This window comes from Protopterus annectens, chromosome 6.part0, assembly GCF_019279795.1.
Source record: "Protopterus annectens isolate FY-2018-M chromosome 6.part0, PAN1.0, whole genome shotgun sequence".
In the NCBI taxonomy this organism is placed as follows: domain Eukaryota; kingdom Metazoa; phylum Chordata; order Ceratodontiformes; family Protopteridae; genus Protopterus; species Protopterus annectens.
In genome coordinates, this window is record NC_056737.1 from 1,410,637,500 (window position 1) to 1,410,652,526 (window position 15,027).

Sequence of the window (15,027 nt, forward strand, 5' to 3'; positions counted from 1 at the left end):
GAGAATGTTGCACAAAGGACTTTCCTTTTCATCTATTTAGATCCATGCCTCAGCAATTTCAGCTCATTACAACACGGATCCTCCTTTATTTTCACATCCACTCCTAAGACAGTACCTCAGAGGGGCTAAGAACATAAGACCGCCCAGGAGAGCACCAACACCTACTTGGGATCTCAACTTTGTTCTGGAAAAGCTTACACTGCCGCCCTTTGAACCAGCCTTTTCAACTGATTTAAAATTTCTTTCATGGAAAACTGCCCTGCTACTAGAAATAACTTCAGCTAGAAGAGTCTCAGAGCTACAGGCACTAATGGCAGTGGAGCCTTTCCTCATTTTTCTTCAAGACAGAGTCGCTCTACGAACTAACCTTTCCTTTATGCCATAGGTCGTATCCAGTGTGGCCCTAAACCAAACCATTCATTTGCCCACCTCTTTTCCACATCCCCAGAACAAAGGAGAAAGACTCCTGCACTCTTTGGACATTCACAGGCAATTACGTTACTACTTGGATAAAACTAAGGCTTTCAGAAAATCTGACCAGCTCTTTGTATCCTATGCTGCAGGATCACAAGGAAAAGCTATCTCAAAACAGACCATTTCAAAATGGATAGGGCATTGCATACATTTCTGCTACACGCATCATGGGAAACCGGTACCTGCTAACATTAGGTCCCACTCCACCAGAGCTACAGCTACATCAGCAGCCTTTCTCAGAGGGGTGCCAACCAAGGATATTCTGGAAGCTGCAACTTGGAGTTCAGTGCACACCTTCACCAAGCACTATCACTTACCTCTATATTCTGAGACTAGAGCTGGTTTTGCCACTGCAGTTTTGCAGGGCCTACTAGCTTTTTCTAACCCTGTTTAACTCCACCACCCTTCCTTAGCTTTGGGATTCAACCCAAGTGTGATGACTGCAGCAGGGTAACACGATGAACATAGTACAGTTTTGTACCCACCATAAATGTAGATGTTCGAGTGTTCACCCTGCTGCAGTCCAGGTTACCCTCCCTCCATCCCCTCTGAACTAGCTGGACTTATCTGCACCTTCTATCCTATACAACCTGTGTGGTGTATTTACTTGTGCCTGAAGGTATTGTTTTATTTTTATATGTACATTTTATATGGAAATATATATATATTGCCTACCTATTGGGGGTACCTGACATCTGGGGCAAGAAAAACTGAAGAAAATGGCGTTGGATGCCTCTTATATACCCCTGGTGCACTGACGTCAGGGAAGAAGCGACAGCAACTGAAGCTTGCTAAGAGTAGGTTGTTGATAGGGGGCCGAGAGAGGTAGTGGTGGGTGGAGTGTATGGTATTGGGGGGGGGGGTGCAAGGGCATATCTGGCAAGTTTTTAAGTGTGATTTTATTAAGGATTTGAAGTGGGTGCAAGAAGTTACAGAGTTACATAATTATGTATGCAACTTTTATGCTAATCAGCGTACAGATTTGTACCTATTTTTCATGGGCCTTTGTCCAGATTTTTGATGTTTCCAGGTTGAGAGGTATTGTTATTGGTACAGTTTTTGCGTTTTTCTTTGATGTATTATTTTAATATTTTCTGTGATTGAAACTCTGGTGTCTGTTGTAAATAGATATTCGGTATTTTAATGTTATTTTATTACGTATTATTAAATATATTTGAACTTTTCATTGTGGCTGGTCCTTTAGAGAATACTTGTATTTATTTGTCGACACTGTGGCTACTCCTGAAAGCCTTAATGCATTTGTGTTAGTGTTAATTTCGCTCAGTATAATTGGGTACCCTTGTAAGAGCCTTAAAGTGTCTCGTGGCACTACCTACCTTATAGTCTGGGCAGAAGGAGGCTTAGCTAGTAAATCTGTGCCAGAATTTCTTGTGTGTGTGTGTGTCTGTGTGCGCATTTCGACTGCTTGGAACAGGAACACAGAGCACTGGTTTCACAAGAGAGGGTGGTGGAGTACTTGGCTAGGGCACTCTGTTGTGGATTTAACTCTACAGCTCTGCTAGTGGAGAGTCTTATTGAGGGCCTGGAAAGAGAGAGAGGGAAACGGACTGAGTGTTTTCCCTGTGTGCTCTTAAGGGAAACTGTGCTTGATGCAGAGAGCTGCATGTGGAAGTAGTGTGTGTATCTATTTCTGTTCCAAGTGAATGTCCTTCACTGGTGTCAGTGGTGATGATTCAGGCTCCTTGATTAGTGTCCCAGAGGAGGGATGTCACATATTGGTGAGCAGTAGTGTGGATATTAATTGAACTTCTGTAGCCTGTAGGCAGTTGTCACTGAAGGTGTTTGTACTCTCAGCAGCCAGAAGGTCAACATACAGACTTTGTTTCACAGCAGTTTTATTTATTTTTGTGTTAGTTTAGTTTTGTTGGGGAAAACGGGCAAAGATGTCAGCAGAAGATTATGGTAAACTGACAAAGAACCAGTTGGCCAAGGTGTGTGAAACCAGAGGACTGGTGCATGCCAGCCTGACTAAAGAAATTATTTCAGCCTTAGTCGCAGCTGTAATGCAGACCAGCAACCAGGAGGATAACCAGTTTGGTGATGGGTATTTGCAGACCACAGCGATGCAACAAGTTTACCTTTTTCTCAGAGGACTTAAAAATCCATCTGAAGTTAGAGACTTGAACTGGATTCCAAACGTTTGGAATTAGAAGCAGCGGAGAGACTGTGGCATTTGGAGGCCAAAGTAAAGAAGAAATGGATGGAATTAGTCAGCAGAGAGACTGCAGTGTTTGGAAGTCTAAGAAAATGAGAGCTTGCGGCATTTTGGAGGCTGAAGAAAACGCGAAGCAGCATCAACTTGAGAGGGAGATGCTGACTCTTCGTAAGGGACATGGAGGTAATGGGAAGGGAATAACCGAACCCCTAGAGCAATAAAGGTCAGTAAATTTCTTCCATAGTTTACCGAGGGTGATTGTTTTGATAGTTATATTCATATATCTGAAAGAGTATGTAAACAGTATAATGTTGACCAAGGGATCTGGGTACGGCTCCTGACCCCTTACTCCATGGTAAAGCTTAACTGCTGTTTATAAATTGCCTGATACCAATTGTTTAAACTGTGATAGTGAAACCACGTTTACTTGAATGCTTTAAGGTAACACCTGAAGCTTACAGAAAATTTTTGTGAGCATAGACAAAAGGCAGATGGAAGTGTGTGTGACTATATTGCTGGCTTAAACACTTATTTTCATAGGTGGGTGAGTGGGTGTGAGGTCACTACTTTCGAAGTGTTGGCAGACCGGGAGTGTAACTTTGCAGATGAGCTGAGGAGAAAAGCGGATCTCTGCTTAGCAAGCAGAGCATCACTGCAGAGTAAGGGGATATGCAGTGCTGCACATGGATATAAGGGAACCCATGGTGGGCAGCCTAAACCACCCCAACAGAGTCCACCAGTAACAGAGGAAGCCACTAGTTCAGGTACATGGCTAGGATCAAGGGTTAAATGTTTTAAATGTAACCAGTGAGGCCATGTGTCAGATAGATGTCAGTGGAAGCAAGGTTGGGAACAAAAGGTGGTGGAGCCAGCGAGTGGGAATAACAGTATGCCAGTGGTAAGTTGTCTGGTGACAACAGGGATGCCAGACTTTCACCAGAGCTTATATCCGATTGCAGTGGATGGAAAACAGGCCACTGCTAAGAGAGACCCAGTCTTTGATATAACCATTGTGAAGCATGCAGTGGTTAAAGAGGAGCAGTACTTGCTTGGGCAGTCCACACCAGTCAGTGCTTTAGGAGAGACCCCATTCCAGATGCCTTTTGCCAGGGTTCACCTTGACTTAGAGGATGGAAAAGGAAGCCAGCAAGTAGGTGTGTTTGAGGATATCACTGCAGATGTCCTGATAGGGAATGATTTTGATATTGCAGTACTTTGTGTGCATGCAGTGACATGCAGTCAGGCTTGAAGACAAGCATGTGGACCTGGTAGCTTGTGAGGACCCAGGCAGACTGCAGACTTCAAGCCAAGACTGGTGTGGTGTTTAATTCAGGGAGGGGCTACCCTGTAGTAGTGAGACTGAAGGTTAGCCACAGCTGCTTGTAGGTACTGATGTGTTCCTTGGAGACAGTGACTGCAAGGGCAGAGGTGAGTAGTAGTACCCAGAGTGACAGTGAGGCACCGCTGTCAGAGAATACCAGACATCCTGTGGAAGGAAAGCTGGGATTGGTTACAAAGAGAGAGTTGAGACAGGCTCAGCTCTCAGACCTTACATTACAAGGCCTGAGGGAGGTAGCTAGTGAAGCACCTGATTCTCAAGGGAAGGGTGAATCTGTATACTGGGACAAATGGTTATAGAGCATGGACCCATGAGGGAGGGCTAGAAGGTGAGGTAATACAGCAGTTGGAAGTCCCTAGAGCCTACTATCTGGCACTTCTGCCTGTAACCCATGACATTCCTTTTTTGGGTCCTATAGGCATAAAGCATACCAAGAGATGTATTATGCAGAACATTTACTGTCCTGGGATTGCAAAGGATATAACAGGGTAGTGCAGGACCTGTGAGAAGTTACAAAAAGTGGGCAAGGCAGGAGACAAGGTCAAAGCCCCTTTGATGCCTTTGCCTGTGATTAAGGAGCCATTTCAGAGGATAGCTATGGATATTTATGGGGCCTTTGAGTACCCCACGTTCCACAGGGAAGAAGTATATCCTGCTGGTGGTAGGTTATGCTACTGGATACGATACCCTGCGCCGGTGACTCTGTCCTCCATCAAGGCAGAGAAGGTGGCAAATTCTTTGTTAGAGATTTTCAGCAGGGTAGGTTTCCCAAAGAAATACTGAGTGACAGGTGCCAATTTTTTTGAAGTGTGTTAATTCCTCTTTTCTTCAGTGTTTTAATACTGTGGTACTTTAAGTCTGCTGTTGATGCCTGGATTACTGTGTTTTGGTGTTCATGCCTATTTTACCAATTGTGTCTTGTAAAATTTTGACCGTTGTATTAAGCATATCTTGGAATCTTGTAATTAGTTGTTTTCTGTGGCTATTGGAATAGTTCTGTGACATCCATGCCTGCTGCTAAGCCATTCACTAATAATCTGGTACTACATTGCCAATAATTTGGTACATACAGTACACTGGAGTATTGTGCTATAGCACCCATGATATAACTGTTGACAAAGGGCTCTTGCTGACTTGAAAACTCAAGTACTTGCAAAACCTGTGTTGGTACAGTAAAAGGTATCACATCATGTCTGTGTTCCAGTGTCTTTGTTTTTTCTGTTAGTGGGCCAACTTGGAATTTCTTAATTTTTCTCTCTTACTAGCCAAGGCATTCTCTACCTCCACAGTGTGTTTTCAGGCAAAGTCATTGAACTCAAGCTACAACCCTAGTAAATTCAAATTCAAATGTAAGTTTTAGGGTACTGCTGCTCAGTTTGATGAGCATAAATAAGAAATGCTTCCCTCGTGATCTTTCTGACTCTAGAAAATTTGTGTACTTGTATTGTCACTGAAACCTTGTTCCAGTGCAACAACAGCATTTCCTTCTTGCCAGGTTTTTACTGCCCAGCCTGACTAGAGGCAGCAACATGCTGCAGAGTGTCCTCAGCAACAGACGTTCCTGCTTGCCCTTATTCCATTGTCAAGACATCACTGGTCAGATCAGATCATTGTGCTGTAGTGCTCACCATGACCAGTCCAGTAATCTTTAAAGACTTCTCAAAAACCAACTTCTTTGCACTTGCTACTGACTTAAGATGGTTTAACAGCCCCTCACACCTTGATGACCCTATAGCAGTTACTGCTGCGTATACCTAAAGTTTATACTCCAATGTCACATCTTGCATAGAGGCTTATATTATGTTCTTTTTCACCACAGTACAACACCAAAATTAAGAACAAACCACTTTGATGCAAATTGATCGTAAACTTTACAACAAAAAGAAAAGCTTATAGAACTAAAGTTGTACTAGTGCTCCTCCACAAAGGAGGCCCCAGTATGGACTTTGGCATCTGTAAGATTTATCAGCCTCACCAGTGTCATTTGCAAGGTGGTAGAGTATATTGTCATGGACCTCAGTGAAGAGGGACATAGGAAAGCTACAGTTTCTAGACCCAAACCAATTTGGCTTTATAAAAGCAGATCATATCTATTAAATATAGTTGCTTTCGTTGAAAGTTATGTAAGTAATAGATGAGGCAACTCCATACACACATCTTAAAGGCCTTTGACACTATACCCCACTCTGACATTATTGAAAGCTGGACAAGCTCATTATATAACCCTGTATAACCTGTTGGATTGCCAACTGATAGAACCCACTTTGTTAGCATTGGTGACACACTGTTCTCCAGGAAACCTGTCACCACTGGTACATTCCGTGGCTTTATTCTTGGATTCCTTCTGATTGGCATTTACTTCTCTGATGTCAAAACTGACATTAAAGGTCTTTCACTGACTAGATTCATGAATAGTTGTAAACTTGAATTCACCAGTAGCTCCCCAGAAGATGTTGTTAGCTCCCAAGAGGGTCTAACTTGGGCAAGCTCAAGATGTTAGGACTGTGTTCTAAAGGTGAATGCTAAAAGGTGTTGCATGGTACAGTTTGATGATACAGAAACTTTTACACTCCTGCCACATAAATGGTATCCACCTTAAAATAGACACTATTAGAGAGCTGGGCATCATCATGGATAACAAACTTTCCTTTGACTATCATGTATTCACTGTCGTTAGGAAAGTCTTCTATCTGAATGACCTGATTACCAAGTCCATCTCCTCTTGGTCTAAAAATGTCATCATTCCCCTCTACTCATCCCTAATCAGACCTGTACTAGAATACAGTGTGCTTTTCTTTGAGTATTTGTCCAACCACCTAACCTAGCTTGTTAAAACTGCAGTGGTTCCTGACAAAAAATATACTGTCAGGTAATTTCTCTTTTAGTTAAACAGCTGATCTAAAAGCCGTGTCTCTCCTGTCCTGTAGACTCTTAACTGGTGACCTGTACCTGGTTTGCAAAGCTGTATGTGACCAAATCCTGCTTGATCTACTGCATGATTGCATGACTGATAGTAACACAAGTACATGATCAAGGGACCTAAATGTATAGCTTAATATAAGCAAGTTTTGCTAGCATGACATGTCGTCCCAAAGAATTTGCCATCCTGGAAAAACATCACGCAAAGCACTGACATTCCACCTCACTATTCCTCACAAATTATATACTAAAAAAATATATATATTCTTTGCAGGTGGGTAAGGCCCCATGCACCCCCTGATGTGGAGCGCAAGCCCCTAACACTCCCAAGATTATGCATACCTCTCCACAGTCAGAGTCATGAGGGGACCAGAGTCCATTCTGACACTCAAAAGGATTAAGGTAGTCAAACTAATCCTGAGTGGGGTACTAACCAATCACTGGACACACACGCGCACAGGATATTTGAAGGACTGCTGTGGGAGAAAATTGGATCACCCAGCATGGACCAAGGGAAGATGTGCAGGCTCTGCTCAGAAAGCATTGCAGCTGAAAACAAAACTGTAGAACCAAGTGTTGTGAGGCAGTGTGCTTTATTTTATAGTTTAAATGATTATATATATATTGCCAAGCATTCCTATATCTATATGTTTTAAATTACAGACGTATATATTACTGTGCCCTCTGATCATTATGGAAACAACACACTTTATGAAAAGCACATGTTGTGTGTGTGTGTGTGTGTGTGTGTGTGTGTGTGTGTGTGTGTGTGTGTGTGTGTGTGTGTGTGTGTGTGTAGACACACACACACACACACACACACACAAAACATACTATGTGGGGGTTAGCATTATTGGCCTGAATGTACCCATAAAGATGTAAAAAAAAGTAACAAGTCATTGGCATTCAGAAGCCATGTACCTGAAACACTGGTTTGTTCTTAAGTGGTCATTTGCATATGTCCCAAAATAAACTAAACATTTTTATCTGCTTTGTCAATGTAGTGTAGAGCAATCTTTCTCCATAGGTCCCCTCTGTAATGGGCTTTACCCAGTATTGGCTAGCTTGGTTAACAATGTATATTAAATAAATAAATAAAGATGCTTCCACATGGCCAGCTTATCTGGCTGTGAGAATGAACACTTTTGGAGGTCATTAGACTTCAGAGCACAAGACAAATATTCTTTTAATTTTTATGTATGCATGTGTTTAAGTGTTTAGAATCTGGGCTTCCATTTTCTTTGTTTCCTCACTAGCTATGAATACTTTAGCTAAAATAACATTTACCAGTTGCTTTATTTTAATAAGAAATGCATTTGCTTTGGATTTATTTCTGCATGATGCTCTTTTATTGTTAAAATACAGATGCTATGTAGTCCTATCTCGCAGTAATTCTTGCTGGATGGGTTCGGAGCCGATATTCGGCTCCGACTCAGCCGATACTAAAGCTCGAGAATTTTTACTGGCTCGAGGTTAGCCCCTATCCCATGGTGCCTCACGACAAATCCCAGATCTCGTTTGCCAAGAAAGCTTCGAGGTTGTGTCTTACTGGCTCGTTGGCTAAGTAAAATGATTTTTTACTATATTTCGTCTTTTCTGATCTTTTTTCCATCATATATCTATAGATATATATATATAGAGAGATATAGAGATATATATATATATATATATATATATATATATATATATATATATATATATATATATATATATATAGATAGTTCCTTGTCTCTTGTGTGAATGTTTTTGAAAGTTATTCAATCCCTATTGCCCCCTTAAGACTGTACGGCCCGTTTAAGTTAGAGGGCCCTTCCTCCCTGTGTGTGTGTGACTGTTTCTTCTTCTCTTCTCACCTTTATTGTAGTTAATACCTTTACTGTTATCTTTTTGTGTTTGTTTCTAGAAATGTCAAAAGGTAAAGATAAGGATCATCGCCCTTCGGGGTTCAGAAATTGTGATAGGTGTGTGCAGAAAATGTCTCTTACAGACAGCCACACCAGTTGTGTATATTGCCTTGGTGAAGCCCATTTACAGGAACCCTGCACCTTCTGTCACGCTTTTAACACTACAGTTTTGAATGAGAGAAAGAAAAAAATGCATTGACAGGGGTCTCATGACCAGTTCCTTCCTGGAACAGCTGGAACTTGGTCACGCAGCTCCAAAATCCTCAAAGAGAAAATCATCGGCCCCGGCTTCTTAGCTGACAAAAAAGACTAAAGCATCAGAGCCAAGAAGTTCCGGTTCTGACTCAGCTTCATCCACTTCGGTGCTGGTTACGAGACTGTCTTCAATACCGAATATTTTGCCTGATATCGAGACTGTATCTCCTACATTGAGATCTCCTATTTTGGAGCGAAAGAGGTCTCCTTCCATCTCCACCAGATCCTCCAGGACCCTATCAGATGAGGACATCGAGAGGGTGGTGAATAGGTTGCTTTCGGATCCAGCTCTGGCTAGAAAATTGGCCCCTCCAGACCCAAAGGTCTCGGAGCCAATCCCCTAACTGACCACTGTTCCTTCTCCGACTGCTTCGCTCTCTGAACCTATTACATCAGGTTCCTCTGTCTTGGACCATTTGGCTCTGGGGATTCAACCTATTTCCTCGGAGCCAATTACTCTATCCTCGATGGTTCAGTCTGGAGCCGAGGGATCTGGGAGCTGATGCTCTTGTGTCGACTCCGAGAGGGACAAGTCACCCTGGGTTCTCATCAGAACCGACCCTCCCTCTCGGAGCCTTGGTTCAACTCAGCTCAGCTCCCAATTCTGCTTCGGAGCCGTTCCCTCTTGCTAGGAGTTGATCATCCGCACCCTCGGAGCGAAGGTCTTCTTCGGAGCAGGGAGAGGCTTTCTAAGCTATAGAGAAGGCTTTATCCTCTGCCAAAGCCATTCCTTTGGAACCTGTGTCCCACCAGCAGCAGGCAGCAACCTCTTCCTCCCTGCCAGCCTCACAGTGTAGGGAACCAGAGGCCCAAGTAGCCCCTATTGGAGGTGCCCCCTCTTCAGTGACCTCCCCAGATTATCCACCGGATAGCTCCCTCAGAAGAGGCTGTGTAAGAGGAAACATGTCAACTCACCTGAGTCTGTCATGTCAGACAATGATTTAGAGAAATCAGAAGGGTCCCCTAGATCCCCCTCTGAGGATGTCTCCTTTTCTGACATCCTAGAAATCCTTAGACAGAGGGGTGATTGGAAGACCTCTAACCCTACTGAGGATGAATCAGTGTAGCTTGAGGCCTTTGGCTCCCGACCTTCCACCTCCTGGGTGATGCCGCCTCATGACCAACTTTTGGGGGTCATATCGTGGGAAGCAATGACCTCTCCAAATTTAGTGGAAACCATCCCGAGGAGGCCAAACAAATTTATGACAGCACCTGAGGGCAAGTCTTTCCTTAGTAAGGGAGTTCCAGTTGATGCTATGGTGGTAGCAGCAGCCACCAAGAAGGAATTAGCTGAGACATCAATATCCATCCTCCTAACAAGGAGTCCAGGACGATGGATAGGTACGGGAAGCGTACTTTTTATTCATCTGCATTTACATTAAGATCGCTGAATTATCTGACTCATTTTACTCGTCTTCAGAGGGATCTCCTGAAAGAGTTGAGAGATACCCTCCAGGGTTCAGTAGCTCTGAGTTCCATGGATAAGGTTTCTAAGCAGCTCTCCACCCTTACTTCCATAGCTTACTCCTCCATGAGGCTAATCTCATATGCAGCAGATGGAGCGAGTAGGGTAGCCGCAACAGGAATATCCCTCAGGAGACATTCGTGGATGTGTCTTTGTAATTTTATGGAATCCTTCAAGTCTTCCTTCACTAATGTTCCCTTTGATGGTTCATCTCTTTTTGGACCCCAAGTGAAAGAGTCTTTGATTAGGTGTGAGCAGGAAGGGAAAACCTTATCTGCCATTGGAGTCCATTTCTCTCTCCCGTCCAGACCCTGTTCCAAGGGTAACACAGGAGGGAAAATGTGGTTCCGCAAATCCCAAAAAGGTTTCCCTCAGGCATAAGGTCAACCCTCCCCCAGAGGCAGAGGGGGAGGATATAATGGAAGATGCCGCCCTCACGGCAGAGGAGGTCCGCAACATCAGGGAGACAGAAAAGCTTTCTCTGTTCATCCCTTCCATCGACCCTGAGGGGTTGCCCGACTGTCCGTCTCTGGAGGCAGTTGGGGGTCATATATCACTGTACCCAAGCGCCTGGCTAACTATCACTCAAGATCGTTGGGTACCCACAATAATATCCAGAGGTTATCTGATTCCCTTTATTTCTGAACCCCCAACAAACCGGTCTACTACCAGATGTACCACCCATTCAACTAGACTGTGCAACATCAGAGGTAATCTCGTTTCTGCAAAAAAGAGCCATCCAAGAAGTCCCCGCAGATGAAGTAGGATCCGGAACTTACCCTCGATTCTTTTTAGTTCCAAAAAAGACAGGGGACTGGGGATCGATTCTAGATCTCAGCAGGCACAACAAGCATGTAAGAAAATCGAAGTTCCGAATGGTCACTCTGCTGTCGATATTTCCCTTTATCAGGAAAGACAACTGGATGTGCTCAGTCAATCTCCAGGATGCATACTACCACATCAAAATGGACAGGCGCTCCAGGAGACACTTGCGCTTCCGGCTGGTAACCAGTCTTTTTCATTTCAGAACATTGCCCTTTGGCCTCACTACAGCCCCCAGAGTGTTTACCAAATGTGTGGCAGTGGTAACAGCTCACCTGAGACGTCAAGGATTCCAGGTGTTTCCGTACCTAGACTGGCTCCTCACTGCTACCACCAAGCATCAACTCATAAGGACCGGGGACGAGACTCTATCCTTGTGCGCCAGTCTAGGCATCACTGTCAACTTGCAAAAGTCAGTCTTATCTCCCTCGCAGCACATTGTATATCTAGGCTCAGAAATAGACACAACCACCATGTCGGTAAGGCTAACACAGGAAAGAGTGGAATCTTTACGCAGTCAGCTCAGATCCTTGCTATACAAAGAGTTCAGGCCAGAGTAGTCCTTCAAGTCCTAGGGATTATGGCGTCCGTCATCCTATTAGTTCCTCTTGATCGCCTACACATGAGGACTCTCCAATGGCTGCTATTTGCACAATGGTCGATGAAAGACCTTCCATTGTCTCACCAGATATTGATAAACGCATGCAGAAAGGATCTGACATGGTGGTTACACACAAAACAACTTATCCTAGGTCCATACACTTGTTCCTCCCCAAGAGAAAGCAGTTTTGACCACGGACACTTCCCAGATTGGGGGGGCATTATCTGGGAATGACAGTTCAAGGTACTTGGCAGAACTATGAGAACCACTTGCACATCAATGCTCTGGAGATGAGAGCAGTGCTGTATGTGTTGCAAGCACTTCACAGCTCCCTTCCCACCAGGACGATTGCGATTCAGTCAGACAACATGTCTGTCATGTGGTACATAAACAAGTAAGGGGGGGAACCAAGTCCTACCTGCTTTGCCGAGAGGTCTTAAGAGTTTGGAAATGAGCGATGGATACTCAACGCTTCCTGATAGCAATGCATATCATGGGAAAATCCAATGTAATAGCAGACAAACTCAGCCGAGCAATTCTGATGCCTCATGAGTGGTCCCTGAATCCAATAGTTGCAAAACAGATCTTTCACAGATGGGGCCAGCCTTGCTGCAATCTATTTGCCACTCACCTGATCACCAAATGCAGCAGCTACTTTGCCCCCATTCCCCATCCGGGGATGTCACCCAGGGATGCTCTAGTTCACGATTGGCCCCTGGGACTTCTTTTATGCCTTTCCCCCTTTTCCACTCATCCCCAAAGTAATACAGAAAGCAAGACAGTTGAGGAGTTCCTTGATCCTCATTGCTCCTTACTGGCCTCAACAAGTGTGGTTCCCCTTCCTGTGGCCCTTCCTCTTGGAGGAACCATGGATTCTGGACTCATCTCCAGATCTCCTGATTAATTAATCGGGACAGTTCCACCCCTCCATCCACACCCTCAAATTGACAGTATGGCTGCTCCAGTTCCACGAATAGCCAGGTGTATTTTTCTATCCCCTGCGGTCAAACACATTCTAATTTCATCCCATATACCTTCCACTCAGAAGCTATATTCCAGCAAATGGAAAAGGTTTTCCCTTTGGGCTACAAATCAGGGCTTTAGATCCATATACAGTTCCTTTAGAATCCATTTTATTCTTCCTAGCAACAATTTTTCATGAAGGGGTGGCAGCCGCTACAGTTAGAGTTCAATTAGCAGCTATTTCCAGTTTTCACTTTGGTTTCATGGGAAATCCAATCATGCAGCACTCCTTGTGTAAAACCTTTTTAAAAGGAGTTCTTCTCAGGCCCCCAGTAAAACATCCATTAGAACACTGGGACTTTAAACTTAGTCCTCTAATCTTTGATGTCTGCACCCTTTGAGCCATCCTCATCGTCAGACCTAAAATTGTTATCATGGAAAACATTATTCTTGGTAGCCATAACATCTTCTAGGAGAGTTTCAGAACTACAAGCTTTAACGGTTCGACCTCCTTACATTATCTTTCACAAGGATAGTCTCTCTCTCTCTCTCTCTCTCAGGACAAACCCTTCCTTTCTTCCCAAAGTATACTCAGAGCACAATCTGAATGCCCCACATTGAGCTACCTGTGTTCTTTCCAAACCACTCTAATAAATCAGAGTATAGACTACACCAGCTAGATGTTCACAGAATACTCAGGTTTTATATACACAGGACTAAAGAATTCAGGAAATCTGATCAACTTTTTGTTTCCTTTTCTGACAAAAGGAAAGGCTTGCCTGTTTCTAAGATTACTCTTTTAAAATGGCTTTCGGATTGCATATCCTTTGCTTTTCAACAAGCTGGTAGACAATTACCTGTCAAAGTTAAAGGTCACTCTACTAGGGCTGTAGCTACTTCATGTGCCTTTAGATCTAGGCTCCCAGTTGATACTATTTGTGCAGCAGCTACTTGGGCAAGACCACATATGTTTGTCACTCATTACAAATTGGATTTAGCCTCCCAGGACAGGTCCACTGTGCTGAAGAGTCTCTTCACTTGAGCCACCTGGGGTAAAGGTGCTAGGGATGCTGTCCCATCCAGCAAGAATTATGGCGAGATAGGACTACATAACATAAAGAAGTTATGTACTTACCATAACGTTCCATGTTTGTAGTCCATCTTGGCTATATTCTTGCATCCCTCCCTCCAACCCCCTTCCTGTTTCTGGGGGATCTGGTGGACCATTCTGGTGTTGCCTGACATTGTTCTTTGTTGTCCACCTGGGATGGATTATATTTCTACTCCTTTGCTATATTTATACAGCTCTTAGATTACTCTTACCTGATGGGTATTTATTGCTTTCTAGCAAACTAGATTTGGAGATTTGCCATAAGGCACCATGGGATAGGGGCTAGCCTTGAGCCAGTAAAAGCTCTTGAGTTTTAGTATCGGCCAAGTCATCCAGCAAGAATATAGGCGAGATGAACTACAAGCATGCGACGTTATGGTAAGTACATAACTTCTTTTTTGCATTTATGAATGTAAATTGGTTAAACTATAGTAATAAATCTATAAAGATGTTAGCATATAACGGGTAGGTGTGTTGCACTTGTTAACAGAGTTGAATTTTTATTTCAGCAAGTTGGAAGTAGATATGGTAATTTTTCACTGGCCATTATGTTTCCAAGACGGGAGTTCACTAAAGAAGACTACGGGAAGACACTACTGGAACTAGAACTAGCACCGAGTGCCTCAATAGTTTTGCTACCGGTATGTACTTTGTTATACGTTTATCTTTTACAACATTGTTATGCAGCTTTTGCCACTTTCAAATGTATGGGTTTAAACAATTCATCCATATTAAATTCAATTGCATTAGGTGGGCTTTCACAGTAGGCTATGCTCCTGTATTTCTCTGTAATTTAATGACAACATTTATTCATTATATAGACCTGTTTTTATTTTATTAATAACTTACCAAGAGTATACATGTTTCAGTATTCTTGTTTTTATTGTTGGCTGCCTCTCATGTTTATTTATCTGTGATTAATTTTCAAAAAAAAAAAAAAAAAAACAGGTACATCATTCTAATAATCTCTATTTTTGTCCTATGCCTCCTTTTTTCTT

At 43.3% G+C, this 15,027-nt stretch overlaps 1 protein-coding gene across 1 annotated transcript in view; it reads left to right on the forward strand.

Moving 5' to 3' along the window:
* Window positions 1–15,027, forward strand: part of UBXN4 (UBX domain protein 4) — a 1,313,764-nt gene that overhangs the window by 1,151,133 nt on the left and 147,604 nt on the right. The window contains exon 11 of the mRNA XM_044074960.1: window positions 14,539–14,670. Within this exon, the coding sequence (XP_043930895.1) occupies window positions 14,539–14,670 (132 nt within the window). The remainder of the gene's footprint in view (window positions 1–14,538; window positions 14,671–15,027) is intronic.